The sequence below is a fragment of the Malaclemys terrapin genome, chromosome 12, assembly GCF_027887155.1.
Source record: "Malaclemys terrapin pileata isolate rMalTer1 chromosome 12, rMalTer1.hap1, whole genome shotgun sequence".
Taxonomy (NCBI): Eukaryota; Metazoa; Chordata; order Testudines; family Emydidae; genus Malaclemys; species Malaclemys terrapin.
Genome location: NC_071516.1, coordinates 34,275,592 through 34,289,924, shown reverse-complemented (window position 1 = coordinate 34,289,924; position 14,333 = coordinate 34,275,592). Strand labels below are relative to the sequence as shown.

The 14,333-nt window shown below is 45.8% G+C and overlaps 1 protein-coding gene across 1 annotated transcript; it reads left to right on the top strand.

Moving 5' to 3' along the window:
* The first annotated feature begins 6,445 nt into the window (after positions 1 to 6,445).
* On the top strand, positions 6,446 to 7,396 carry LOC128847165 (olfactory receptor 1020-like). The gene has a single exon (XM_054046528.1). It carries the CDS (start codon positions 6,446 to 6,448, stop codon positions 7,394 to 7,396), a length of 951 nt encoding a protein of 316 aa, XP_053902503.1.
* The last annotated feature ends 6,937 nt before the right edge of the window (positions 7,397 to 14,333 follow it).

Sequence of the window (14,333 nt, the reverse complement as noted above, 5' to 3'; positions counted from 1 at the left end):
ATCTGTAAAAATGTACAATATGTATGAGCTTTTGGAAAAACCCTTGAACATGTTGTGAGTGAGACATAAGAACTCACTATGTGCTAGAAGCCTTTATGGTTATACTGTTTCATTTCACGGCAACACACTTCACGTTAAAAGGCCTTGTGATTCTCATGTTTCAGTTAGTGCTTGTGTCATAAATATAAAGGGAAGGGTAACCACCTTTCTGTATACAGCACTATAAAATCCCTCCTGGCCAGAGGCACAAAATCCTCTTACCTGCAAAGGGTTAAGAAGCTCAAGTAACCTGGCTGGTACCTGACCAAAAGGACCAATAAGGGGACAAGATATTTTCAAATCTGGGGTGGGGGGAGGAAAGACTTTGTTCTGTCTGTTCCATGTGGCTTTTGCCGGAGACAGATCAAGGAAGCAAGCAATCCAACTCCTATAGAGTTAGTAAGTATTTAGCAAGAAAATGCATTAGATTATCTTTTGTTTTGGCTTGTGAATTTCTCTGTGCTGGGGGGGAATGTGTATTCCCGTTTTTTTCTTTTTGTAACTTTAAGGTTTTGCCTAGCAGGAAATCCTCTGTGTTTTGAATCTGATTGCCTGTGAGATTATCTTCCATTCTAATCTTACAGAGTTACTCCTTTCACCTTTATTCTTTCTAATAAAGTTCTGGGGTTTTTTTTTAGAATCTGATTGGGTTTTTTAGTATCCTAAAAACCCAAGGCTGGTCTGTGCTCATCTTGTTTATTCTCAAGGCTCCCCAGGAAAGGGGGCGTAGGACTTGGGGGGATATTTTGGGGAAATAGGACTCAAAGAGGTCCTTTCTCTGATTCTTTGTTTGAATCACTTGGTGGTGGCAGCATTTACCTAATCCAAGGTACAAGGGAAAATTTGTGCCTTGGGGAAGTTTTAACCTAAACTGGTAGAAATAAGCTTAGGGGGGTCTTTCATACGGGTCCCCATATCTGTACCCTAAAGTTCAGAGTGGGGAGGGAACCCTGACAGCTTGTAACTAGTCTTGAAACTGTATTCTGACTAAAAGACATTACGCACAGAATGTGCTCTAGGAAAGGGGAAACTGAGGCACACTACCATATTGCTTCCATGGCTAAATGCCAAAATTCATACGCTATGAAGAACATTAATATCTACATTGACTTCATGTTAATTGGGTTCTAAACATTTGCCAGAGCTTGGATGGATAAAATTGTTATTTTCATTAGCTCATAGCAAGTTTGCATGAGATGTATAGGAATTATGCTGCAACAGCAAATCCAATCCACTATTGGGCTAACCAAGTTTGACTTTGGGTTTATAAAGGGATTAAATAATATTATTACTTCCATAATGAACCTTACACAGAAAATGCCTCTTCTTATCAAACATGATTTTGATAAACCATTTCTGTTATACAATGATACTTCTAATATTGGTTTTGAAGCTGTAGTAATACAGAACTAAGTATGGGAAGTTTCTATGATGCATTCAGCAGTGTCTGGGACACCCCTTCCAGAATCAATTTTGTGTTGGCGGTGTGACATTATCTGATTAAAATATGACCCTGTAGATCATTGTTGTTACCACTGTTGTACAATTGGAAAGAATCTTATACAAAGTGTGTCAAGTAAGGTGTCAATAGAAAAGTGATGATTTGCTGAATATGATTGTGTTACTTGTGTGCGTGTATCATTTTTGTATCTGACGTTATGAGAAATGGCTCCAACCTCTGGACTATGATGAACCTGTACTAATGGGAGCATTCTAACCAAGGGACTGAGGATCTTCCAATGATTCGGAAGCAACCAAAGACTTCACAAGCCAGCAGTTTATTCCATCACTTCTACAAGCCTGATCCAAGAACTTTGCATTTATTGTATGTATTTGATTCCTTTAAGCAATTCTAACTCTTACTTTTCTTCCTTTCTTTTTATAAATAAACCTTTAGATTGTAGATACTAAAGGATTGGCCACAGCATGATTATTGGGTAAGACCTGAGTTATATATTCACCTGGGTGTATGGCTGGTCCTTTGGGATCAAAAGAACCCTTTAGTTTGATGCAATTGGTTTAAATAACCCCTCCTCATTAAGTTTAGTGTTTTGGTGGTGGTGCAGGGGCTGGAATGACTAAGAAGACTGCTTTTTGGCTTTCTTATTAGCTACTGTGGTGAGACAGAAGTTTATTTTGTTGCTGGTTTGGTATATCTTATGGGAGAATAACCACCAGTTTTGGGGTGTGTCTACTCTATTTCTCAGCAGTTTGTCCTGCATTTGGTATTCTCAGTTGTGACACACAGAGGCACGGTGACACTCGGTCAACAGAAGAATTATATTTTCAAACTAGTGGTGTTTGCAGTGTGCTGGGGGGAGGTCGACATGACTGTGTTGCAGAAGGCATACAATTGTCCTCAGCCCTGAGCGATGTAGCTAAGTTGATCTAAGTTTTAAGTGTAGACCAGCCCTAGGAAGCACAGAAATGAATAAGTTCTCCTTCCACGATGAGAGGGCCAAGGAGACTTGGCCCCACTTGGGCCCCATAAGGCTGCTGGGTGACTCCTGGTGTGTTTTAAATCTGTTTGTTGTCATTTAAGGATCTGTTCCTCAGTAATGCTTTCACCCTGAAAACAAATGTGCTGTGTGGTAACTCAGAAGAGTTGGCAATACCTGTTTGTAGCCCTTGGAGAGAAAGCAATGCAGTGGTGCTGGGCGTTAGGTAGATTGGCTTGCTGGGGACCTCCCTGTTCAAGGCAGGGAGCTGTGCAGTCTTAAAACCCCCTGCCAGATGAGAGTGGGAGAAGGTCCCTGCCAAGAGACAAGTGACGGCTGGAGACCTGAATGGGAACTTTCAGAGTGGACCATGGAGGGGGAAAACATGTGCAGTTACCCTGAAATTGTGACAATAATTCCCCTAATTCTACACATCGTTCCATTGTTTTCCTAACGATTCCTATTTAATTATTGTTGTTTGATTATTAAGAGAGAAATTGATAAGTGTCTAGAAGGTCTGGGGAAAATGAACCATACAGAGGACTGAGCAGCTGTAAAAATAAATCTTATCACACATGTGCCATTATTGTCAGTGGAATTATACAGTGGCTGATGGGGTTGCACTGATGTGACATGTTCGGGTGTTACACGATGTTGGACACTTTGTATCACTAGGACAATGTTGGAAAATATCCGATTGCCTTCGCTACTGGCACTACTATGTGGCTGGCTGAGTGGCTCAGTTTCCAAAACCAATGGGATTCAGTAACAAAGAGCGAAGCCATGAGCTGGGCGACTTGGGTAGTGGATAAAGTAGCATTAAAAGACAGGAATCAGACAGTGGGGGTGTCATAACTATAAAGGGAAGTGTAACAGCTCTCCTGTGTACAGTACTATAAAATCCCTCCTGGCCAGAGACTCCAAAATCCTTTTCCCTGTAAAGGGTTAAGAAGCTCAGGTAACCTGGCTGACACCTGACCCAAAGGACCAATAAGGGGACAAGATACTTTCAAATCTTGTGGGGGGGGGAGGCTTTTGTTTGTGCTCTTTGTTTTGGGGGGTTGTTCGCTCTTGGGACTAAGAGGGACCAGACATCAATCCAGGCTCTCCACATCTTTCTAAACAAGTCTCTCATATTTCAAACTTGTAAATAAACAGCCAGGCAAGGTGTGTTAGTTTACCTTTGTTTTCTCAACTTGTAAATGTACCTTTTACTAGAGTGTTTATCTCTGTTTGCTGTACTTTGAACCTAAGGCTAGAGGGGGATCCTCTGAGCTCTTTAAGTTTGATTACCCTGTAAAGTTATTTTCCATCCTGATTTTACAGAGATGATTTTTACCTTTTTCTTTAATTAAAAGCCTTCTTTTTAAGAACCTGATTGATTTTTCCTTGTTTTTAGATCCAAGGGGGTTGGATCTTGATCCACCAGGAGTTGGTGGGAGGAAGGAGGGGGGATGGTTAATTTCTCCTTGTTTTAAGATCCAAGGGGTTTGGATCTGTATGCACCAGGGAATTGGTGAAGAGTTTCTCAAGGCTACCCAGGGAAGGGAATTAGCTTTGGGAATGATGGCAGCGGACCAGATCTAAGCTGGTAGTTAAGCTTAGAAGTTTTCATGCAGGCCCCCACATTTGTACCCTAAAGTTCAGAGTGGGGAAGCAGCCTTGACAGGGGGGAAGCCAGTTTGGGGAGCTAGCTCATTGGGTTGTGCGTCCTGTGCTAGTTCATAATCCCCCTTCACCCGGAACATGAAGTTAATCGTGTAGGCAGACAACACCAGCGGGGAGTGGAAGCAAACTCACAGCAGGACTGAGGAACCAGTCAATTGATGGGGATCAATATGAAAATTGAAAGGTGGATAAGGAACTGGTTAAAGGGGAGACTACAACAGGTCATACTGAAAGGTGAACTGTCAGGCTGGAAGGAGGTTACTAGTGGAGTTCCTCAGGGATCGGTTTTGAGACCAATCTTATTTAATCTTTTTATTACTGACCTTGGCACAAAAAGTGAGAATGTGCTAATAAAGTTTGCGGATGACACAAAGCTGGGAGGTATTGCTAATACAGAGAAGGACCGGGATATCATACAGGAAGATCTGGATGACCTTGTAAACTGGAGTAATAGTAACAGGATGAAATTTAATAGTGAAAAGTGCAAGGTCATGCATTTAGGGATTAATAACAAGAATTTTGGTTATAAATTGGGGACACTTCAGTTGGAAGTAACAGAGGAGGAGAAGGATCTCGGAGTATTGGTTGATCACAGGATGACTATGAGCCACCAATGTGATATGGCCGTTAAAAAAGCTAAGGCGGTCTTGGGATGCATCAGGCGAGGTATTTCCAGTAAAGATAAGGAGGTGTTAGTACCATTATACAAGGCACTGGTGAGACCTCATCTGGAATATTGTGTGCAGTTCTGGTCTCCCATGTTTAAGAAGGATGAATTCAAACTGGAACAGGTACAGAGAAGGGCTACTAGGATGATCCGAGGAATGGAAAACCTGTCTTATGAAAGAAGACTCAAAGAGCTTGGCTTGTTTAGCCTAACCAAAAGAAGGCTGAGGGGAGATATGATTGCTCTCTATAAATATATCAGAGGGATAAATATCAGGGAGGGAGAGGAATTATTTAAGCTTAGTACCAATGTGGACACAAGAACAAATAGATATAAACTGGACATTAGGAAGTTTAGACTTGAAATTAGACGAAGGTTTCTAACCATTAGAGGAGTGAAGTTCTGGAACAGCCTTCCAAGGGGAGTAGTGGGGGCAAAAGAAATATCTGGCTTCAAGACTAAGCTTGATAAGTTTATGGAGGGGATGGTATGATGGGATAGCATAATTTTGGCAATTAATTGATCTTTGATTATTAGCAGGTAAATATGCCCAATGGCTTGTGATGGGATGTTAGATGGGGTGGGATCTGAGTTACTACAGAGAATTCTTTCCTGGGTGCTGGCTGGTGAGTCTTGCCCACATGATCAGGATTTAACTGATCGTCATATTTGGGGTCGGGAAGGAATTTTCCTCCAGGGCAGATTGGCAGAGGCCCTGGAGGTTTTTCGCCTTCCTCTGCAGTGTGGGGCATGGGTCACTTGCTGGAGGGTTCTCTGCACCTTGAGATCTTTAAACCACAATTTGAGTACTTCAATAACTCGGGCATAGGTTAGGGGTTTGTTACAGGAGTGGGTGGGTGAGATTCTGTGGCCTGCGTTGTGCTGGAGGTCAGACTAGATGATCATAATGGTCCTTTCTGACATTAAAGTCTATGAGTCTATGTATTGCAGACAGAAACAAAACAAAACTCAATTGGTGAGTGTTTCTGAGGGAAAGTAACCAAAACACCATGGTGGTTGTGATGCTGGCCAAGGACGCCATAAGGGGAGTGAAGTATAAATTTGGCATCAGTTTGTGATGCAACAGCTCAGTGATGAGTCTCTCTCCCTCTCTGGAGAGGTCTAGGATGAATGTCTAAAAATGGAAAAAGAATAAAAGCAGGAAAGGGCTGGACCTTGTTTCATGGAGACTAACATAACTTGCCTTGACAGCATGTTGATCACTGTCCCCACTCTTGGCTGAGTCCACTAGAGCCTGCTAGCCGTTAGCTGAACCGATAATATGTTTGCACTGCAAGAACTCACAGTCCACCCTAGTGAGCCATGGGGACCACTTGTCAAAGTTACAAACGACTAATACAAAATGGCTTTCCCGGTTTTGACATCAATATGCACAACGGTGTGTGTGGTTTTTTACCTGCATCGATCTCTTAACTGACCAGAACGGGGTGATAATGGAATCTCAAAGATCTAAATATGAAATTAGCCTCCAGAGTCTTGGTTCTTCATTGACCGTCAGGATGAGGGGCCTTATGGAATATTTATGGAACTAAATTGATGCCAAAGCGTGATAAAAATGTATCCTCTACAGATTGCATTGTAAATTTTGGTTTCTTTACCCTAGTTGCACCTCATGGTGAACCAAGAGCAAATGAATCAAACATCTCTAACAGAATTCATCCTGCGAGGATTTGGGAATCTCCCTGAGATACAAACTCTTCTCTTCCTGCTGTTTTTCATCATCTACATCGCAACCGTAGCTGGGAACATCCTGATATCTGCGCTAGTTCTGGCTGATCAGCACCTTCACACCCCCATGTACTTCTTTCTGGGGAACTTGTCCTGCTTGGAGACCTGCTACACCTCCACCATCCTGCCCAGGGTGCTGGCTGGTCTCCTGAATGGGGATAGGACCATTTCATTTAGTGGCTGCCTCACCCAATATTATTTCTTTGGTTCTCTGGTGGTTACAGAATGCCTTCTCCTATCGGTGATGTCTTACGATCAGTACTTAGCAATATGTAATCCACTGCATTATGCAGCCCGTATGAATGGCAGGGCCTGCCTCCAGCTTGCAGATGGCTCTTGGATAGGGGGCTTCTTATGTAGTGGCATATCAACATTGTCGATATCTCAGTTAATGTTCTGTGGCCCCAACGTTATTGATCATTTCTTTTGCAACTTTTTCCCTCTTGTAAAGCTCTCCTGCAATGACCCACACCTGATGGAAACATTGGCTTTCACACTCAGCTTCCTTTCCTCACTGGTCCCATTCCTACTTACCTTGATGTCCTACATCTGCATCATCGCCACCATCCTGAGAATACCATCCACCACTGGAAGGCAAAAGGCCTTTTCCACCTGCTCCTCCCACCTCATTGTGGTGAGCATTTTTTATGGAACTCTGCTGATTGTCTATATGTTCCCAACCATTGACATCCTGAGTGACTTCAAGAAAGTTCTGTCTGTTGTCTACACAGTCCTGACTCCCCTGGTCAATTCCCTCATCTACAGCCTGAGAAACAAAGAGGTGCAGGAGGCCCTGAGGAAAGCTTGCAGGAAATTCATATTTGGACCATGCTAACCGGTCAATTTCATTGGGTTAAAATAGATATAACATGGGCTGGGGTAGGGCCTGAACCAAAGACTGCTGAAGTCCCAGGCTGTATTTCTCTGAGCTTCATTGGTCTTCAAGTCATGCTCTTAAAGATCACAGCTCTGGGAGAAAGTGAACAGGGAGAGACTTCTTAAATCCTGGGACTCCAGCCTTTTTAGGACCTATATAAGATACCGCAGGTGGGTACTACTGGGCAGGTGGGACACTTGAATTTGTGGCTGCTCAAAGTTCAGAGAATGAGGGGAGATTGTGCTCAGTGAGAGGGTTCAGGGAAGTGGACTCAGCTGGAACACTGGGCATCTATTCCGGGTAGGGTGAGAGACTTCTAGATATACACACAAACCCCTGAACAATCAGACATCTGCATTCTAAAAATACAGACTTGCAATGTCAGCATAGAAATCCAATGTTAGAAAATTGAATAATTAACTTTCTTTTCATAGAATGTATTTGATCCCCAGGCTTCATTCAAAGGAAGAGAAAAGCCAAAGGAAACCCTCTGATCTGTGCCCCAGAACAAAAGACACCAGGACAGGACTCGGATTTATCTGTTTTTCAGCAATAATTCAGGGACAGTTGTTTCCAGATACTTAGGGCCCAGTTGGGATTTTCCAAAGCCTCTGGGCACCTGACTAGCAGGTGGGGCCCTGGAGGAGAATCAGGCAGGGAAACGCCCACCTTCCCCAGGTTTGTGCATCACTCTGGGGCCTTGGCGTCCGGATGCCTGGTGTGGGGCTCCAGAGGGCACGGCCAGTGGCACGTGTGGCCCATTTACTTGAAACACTTGGGTGCCTGCAGGGTTTTCCGGCAGCCAAGCTGCGTTTGTGAATCTAAGAGGATTGGAATCACTCAGTGTGTTCTTGGCAGGAAACCAAATATCCAGAGTCCCAGTCCAATGTCCTGTCTGCTCCAGCACGTCCAATTGCATTTGACAATGGGACTGAAGGGTGTGAGGTGCCCAACTCTCATTCACTGTCTATAGGATTTGGTTGCCTAACGTCGGCCTTTTATGGGAAAACCCAGCCTGTACATTTACAGCCAAACCAGTATCCTGAGAACTTTCCCAGGGAATGTTTTCCACTAGTTCCTTCTCGTGTTTCTCCATTTTCTCAGTGACCAAAAGTATCGTGCAATAAAAGAACAAAACTGAGTCTGCTCTTTCTGTTGTCAATCTTGTCAGATCTCCACTTATCTCTCCCTTTCATGTCCAGTGTGAGGAATAAATGAGTCAAGACTTGTCTACACATAGAAATTGCACCACTTAAACTACATTGGCCTATCCTTGCCTATGACAGGGCTGGGTACCCGGTAGCTGGAGAGTCAGGGCCAGGCCAGACCTAGTTAGAGAAGGGTTCCCACCTGAAGGGACTCAGGCAATATCCAATAAAGGGCAGAAGGCAGATGGGGGAGGAGGGAAACTCAGGAGGCTGAAGTGAAAGTTCAGAGAGTGAATGAGGGAAAACCCTGCAACTGGGGGAATTGCTCCAGCTCAGAGGAGCTGGGAGTAGCCTGCTAAGGCGGGCAAGACTCAGACCGGACGGGGGGAGTTTGGGGTGTAGGCAACTGGAAGGAAGGTGTCATCTGCATTTTAGTTTTGAAGGGTAACTTAATAAATGGAACCTAAAAGGGGGGATGTTGCTATTGGACTGGAAAAAACCTCTGTGGAGTTTATTTGGGGGACGAAGAACGGTAACTGAGGTGAGGGGCTGAATTCTGGGCTTCCCTGAGGCCTCCAGGTGGCTCTGCGAGAGGGCCACTCAAATAGGCGCCCATTTCTGCTGGCGCTTGTGGGTGGTCGACCCCCCTCTGCCCCTTGTCCCACCCCTTTCCCTGCCCCGCCCTGCCCCCTGCTGCCCCTTCTCCACCCCCATTCCAACCCCTTTTCCAAATCCCCACCCCAGCCCCGCCTCTTCCTTGCCTCCTCCCATGAGCACACCACCTTCCCGTTCCTCGCCCCTCCCTCCCAGAGCTAGTTATGCTGCGAAACAGCTGTTTTGTGGCGGCAAGTGCTGGGAGGCAGGCGGAGAAGCGGGGAAGCAGGGACCTGGCGGGCTGAGGGGAGGAGGTGGAGGTGAGGTGGGGCAGAGGTGGGGAGCACTTGGCTGACGGTGGGTGCACCCACCAATTTTTCCCCATGGGTGCTCCAGCCCAATAGCACCCACAGAGTCGGAGCCTATGGCCACTTATCTAATCTAACTGGATACAACTACACTGATGTCAAGCTGCTTGAATGAGGATAGTTCATTCCAAAGGGGGATAAGCTATACCAGTCCAAAGAACCCCGATATTGGTTCGCTGTGTCCGCGCTAGAGGTTGTACTGGTTGAATGATTTCCAAAACAAAGTCACACCACTAACCCGAATAATGATCCTGGTGCAAAGTCTGTGTGGAGACCTCACGTAAGTGAATCCCTGTGAAACTACGTCAGTATGTTCGTGGCTTTGAAAAGAACTCCAGGAATCCAAAGAACCTGTCTGTCTTCTGCATTAAAATGGCATGCTGAGAATTTACGCTGATTTGCCAGGTCAAAAACAACTGACTGACAGAAAGAGGCCTGACTGAATAATTCAGTTTACATACGTGGGGTGGGTCTACACTGCAGCTAGGGGTGTGAATGGCATCTCCTGTAGCTGCTCTAGATGTATTCTAGCTAGCTCACTAAAAATAGAAACCGCGGTACCAGCTTCAGCACCAGCTGCACACGCAAGAATGTATGCAGGGCCAAGGGGCATTGGGGGCTGCAGAGATGGGAAAGGGGCAGTCGTACTGTATCATGGAGACTAGGGAGAGTAGAGGGTGAAGTTTGGTAAAGGCATGGCCATGGTGTACAATGGGCACTAGGAGGAAGCCAAGGGTAATATCAACAATGTTTTCTGTATGCTTCGTTTGGATCGCTACATGGCAGCTGATCACAGTGAATGGTAAATAGCCAGTAATAATGATTAAACCACTGATTTCAGTTAAAAAATATTCCTTAAGTTATGCAGTCAAACAACTTGGAATTTAAAATTTAAGCCACGGTCCAAGAAGATTCTCGTCTGTCTCTGTATTCTAGCAAGTTTCCGATTAGACGTGCATCCTTTGAAGAGTTAAGCAATGGGACTTCATCCCTGTCTGCAATATTTTGCCAGAGATTCATTTTTAAAAACCTTGTTTTACAAAATACTGTTGTGTGAGCCACAAATATTCAACATTTGGACATTATGAGACACAAAGGTTTCATGACACAACTTTTTCACAGTGGTGATAAATTGGATAAGACTTTACTGAATGATTAGGGAGCAAATTATGCTAGGAGAAGACTGGGAATAACAATCATCTAGTTTAGTATCAGGGGGTAGCCGTGTTAGTCTGTATCTACAAAAACAACAAGGAGTCTGGTGGCACCTTAAAGACTAACAGATTTATTTGGGCATAAGCTTTCGTGAGTAAAAACAGAAATAATTGGATATTTGTGTTCTTCTGTAACTGCTGGAACACGCGTTCTGGTGGTTATCATTCACTCCAATAGACCAACAAGGGGCCTATAGTTCTGGTACAAGATTCTCTGATATGTGCTAATGAAGATTGATAATTTTCTGATGAAATGTTTTTATTATCAGAAAATGCCAAATTCTGAAGATCAAAATATTCCATGGGAAATTTCTAGAAAAGTTTGAGTAGGGGGAATAAACAATAATTTTATAAAATAATACAAAATGAAATATAATATAAAAAGGAAACAGTAGAATAGAATAGAAAAATAAAATAAATGACATAAAATGTAATAAAGTAAATAAAATCTCAAAATCAAATTCTAAATAAAAAGTCAGAATTGGAATGAAAACAAAAATTGAACTCATGGAATTTCCCATGAAATGAAAATTCTGATCCTGAATAGCTCTAATAATGAGAAAATCACCACCACATTTCTTACAAATTTCATACAGAATTTTTTCATGTCTAAAAGGGTAAATTTCCAGCTAAAATAATATTTGCAGCATTTTCGGTTTGTGTTTTGAATGAAGACAGGATAGTTGTGTGACCGGTAATGCTTTTTCTGCTCCTGGGAGCTAAACACAGGGATTTTCAAACTTTTTTTACTTTTAGCATAAGATTCTCCCATGGCTGGGTCTCTGTATGTAGTGAGCCCTATTGTGGAATAAGGCAACACGGTTAAAGGGAAGGACAGAAGTGTGTATTGTGTGTGTAAGTTCCTCCTCTATCTTGGTGGGTCCTGCGCTTATTGGTGGATTTTCTTGCCTCAGAGATTCACCATGTGGGTTGGGGAACAGCCCAGAGACCTTCCCCTCTGGGAGAACTCACAGTCCAGGTCAATTGGGAGGTTTGGGGGGAACCCGGGCCCGCCCTCTACTCCGGGTTCCAGCCCAGGGCCCTGTGGACTGCAGCTGTCTATATTGCCTCCTGTTACAGCTGCATGACAGCTACAACTCCCTGGGATACTTCCCCATGGCCTCCTCCAAACACCTTCCTTATTCTCACCATAGGACCTTCCTCCTGGTGTCTGATAATGCTTGTGCTCCTCAGTCCTCCAGCAGCATACCATCTCACTCTCAGCTCCTTGAGCCTCTTGCTCCCAGCTCCTCACACTCGCCCCACAAACTGAAGTGAGCTCCTTTTTAAAACCCAGGTGCCCTGATTAGCCTGCCATAATTGATTCTAGAAGCTTCTTCTTAATTGGCTCCAGGTGTCCTAATTAGCCTGCCTGCCTTAACTGGTTCTAGCAGGTTCCGGATTACTCTAGTGCAGCCCCTGCTCTGGTCACTCAGGGAACAGAAAACTACTCATCCAGTGACCAGTATATTTGCCCTCTAACAGACTCCTGTACCCCACTGGTCTGGGTCTGTCACATATCCCTCCTCCCTGCTCAACGCCAAGGGGTTGGGCAGCTTGGAACGCCAGACAGTGCACATGTGACAAGCCATCGGCATTGCCATGATGGCTCCCTGCTCCGTGTTGCACACGGAATTGGAAAGGTTGGAGGGATAAGAACCATCTAGTCACCCTTGTGTTCTTCTCCTTGTTCCGCTGTGTAGAGGTCCGGACTCACCCCTGCGGCGCCTCCTGCTGGTCGTCCAGGGAATTAGCTCACCAGCCTCTGGCGCGCCCTCTGCAGGCCAGTGATCTGCCTTGTCCTCTGCCCTGGCCCCCGTGTCCCTCCCAGGACCCTGGTGCCCCTTGCTCTGGGTGCTGCCCCCTGGCAATACCCACACACGCTAGGTCTCCCCTCCCAGGGGAACCCCACCCACTATCTGCACCTTGCCTCAGTACTAGGCCACTGCCAGTCACCAACTAGCCCCCGCTCCCTGGGGCAGACTGCAGTCTAGGCCACTCATCACTAGCAAGGAGGATTTGTACCTGCTGCCTTGGCCTAGCCCTGGGCTGCCCTCTGCAACCCCTAGTACCCCTTGGCCTAATACTAGGCCGCAGCCTGGGGCTTTCCAGCCTGGAGCTCCCCAGCTCCTCAGCCTTTCCCCAGCCCTGCTCCACCCAGGTACTCTAGTTCCCTGCAGCGAGGCCCTTCTCTCTCTGCACTCAGAGAGAGACTGCTGAGCTCTTGGCTCCCAGCCTTCTTATACAGGCCAGCTGGGGCCTGATTGGGGCGTGGCCCAGCTGTGGCTACTTTCCCAATCAGCCCAGTAGCTTTTCTCTTTGCCCCAGCCCTCTGCTAGGGCTCTTTTAAACCCCTCAGGCAGGAGCGGGGTAACCACCCCACTACACGCTGCATCCATTGAAGAGGGGCATGGTCAGTCACCAGGACAAATCTGCGCCCAAGCAGGTAGTAGCGCAATGTTTCCATGGCCCATTTTACAGCGAGGCATTCTCTCTCCACCACTGCATATTTTTGTTACCTTGGAAGGAGTTTCCTACTGAGGTATAGAATTGGGTGTTCCTCCTACCTGACCATCTGTGATAGAACGGCCCCCAACCCTACTTCCGATGCATCCGTCTGCAGGATAAACTCCTTGGTGAAATCAGGGGCTATCAGTACGGGGTTATTGCAGAGGGCAGTCCGTAGGTCTGTGAATGCTTCCTCTGCTGCATCAGACCATCTCAACAGATCAGGTCCACGGGCTTTCACTAGGTCTGTCAGGTGGCTTGCCCTTGTGGCAAAGTGGGGGATAAATCGTTGGTAATACCCCACCACACCTAGGAACGCCCGGACTTGTTTCTTGCGACTTGGTCGGGGCCAATTTTGGATGGCCTCTAACTTGTTCACTTGGGGTTTTACCAGACCTTTTCCCACAATGTAGCCAAGATATTTGGCTTCTGTAAACCCTACAGTGCACTTGGCAGGGTTTGCTGTAAGGCCAGCTCGCCTGAAGGTATCGAGGACTGCCTCCACCTTCTCCAGGTGGGTTTCCCAGTCTGGGGTATGAATGACCACATCGTCCAAGTAGGCAGCAGCATAACTGTTATGCGGGCGTAATAGCTTGTCCATGAGGTGCTGGAAGGTAGCTGGGGCCCCATGTAGTCCAAAAGGGAGGACAGTATATTGAAAAAGACCCTCTGGTGTTGAGAACGCAGTCTTTTCCTTTGTGTCTTCTGCAAGGGGAATCTGCCAGTACCCCTTTGTCAAGTCTAGGGTAGTCAAGTACCGGGCATTACCCAGACAGTCCACTAGCTCATCTATGCGAGGTATGGGGTACGCGTCGAACTGGGATACTTCGTTTAGTCGCCGGAAGTCGTTGCAAAATCTTGTGGTGCCATCAGGTTTGGGCACCAGCACGATTGGGCTGGACCACTGACTGTGGGATTCTTCGATGATCCCCAACTCCAGCATTTTTTTTACTTCTGCTTTTATTTCCTCCCTTTTTGCTGCTGGCACCCGATAGGGCCTCATTGTTACTCTGGCCCCAGGGTTCGTGACGATGTGGTGATATGTCTTGGTTGTTCGACCCGG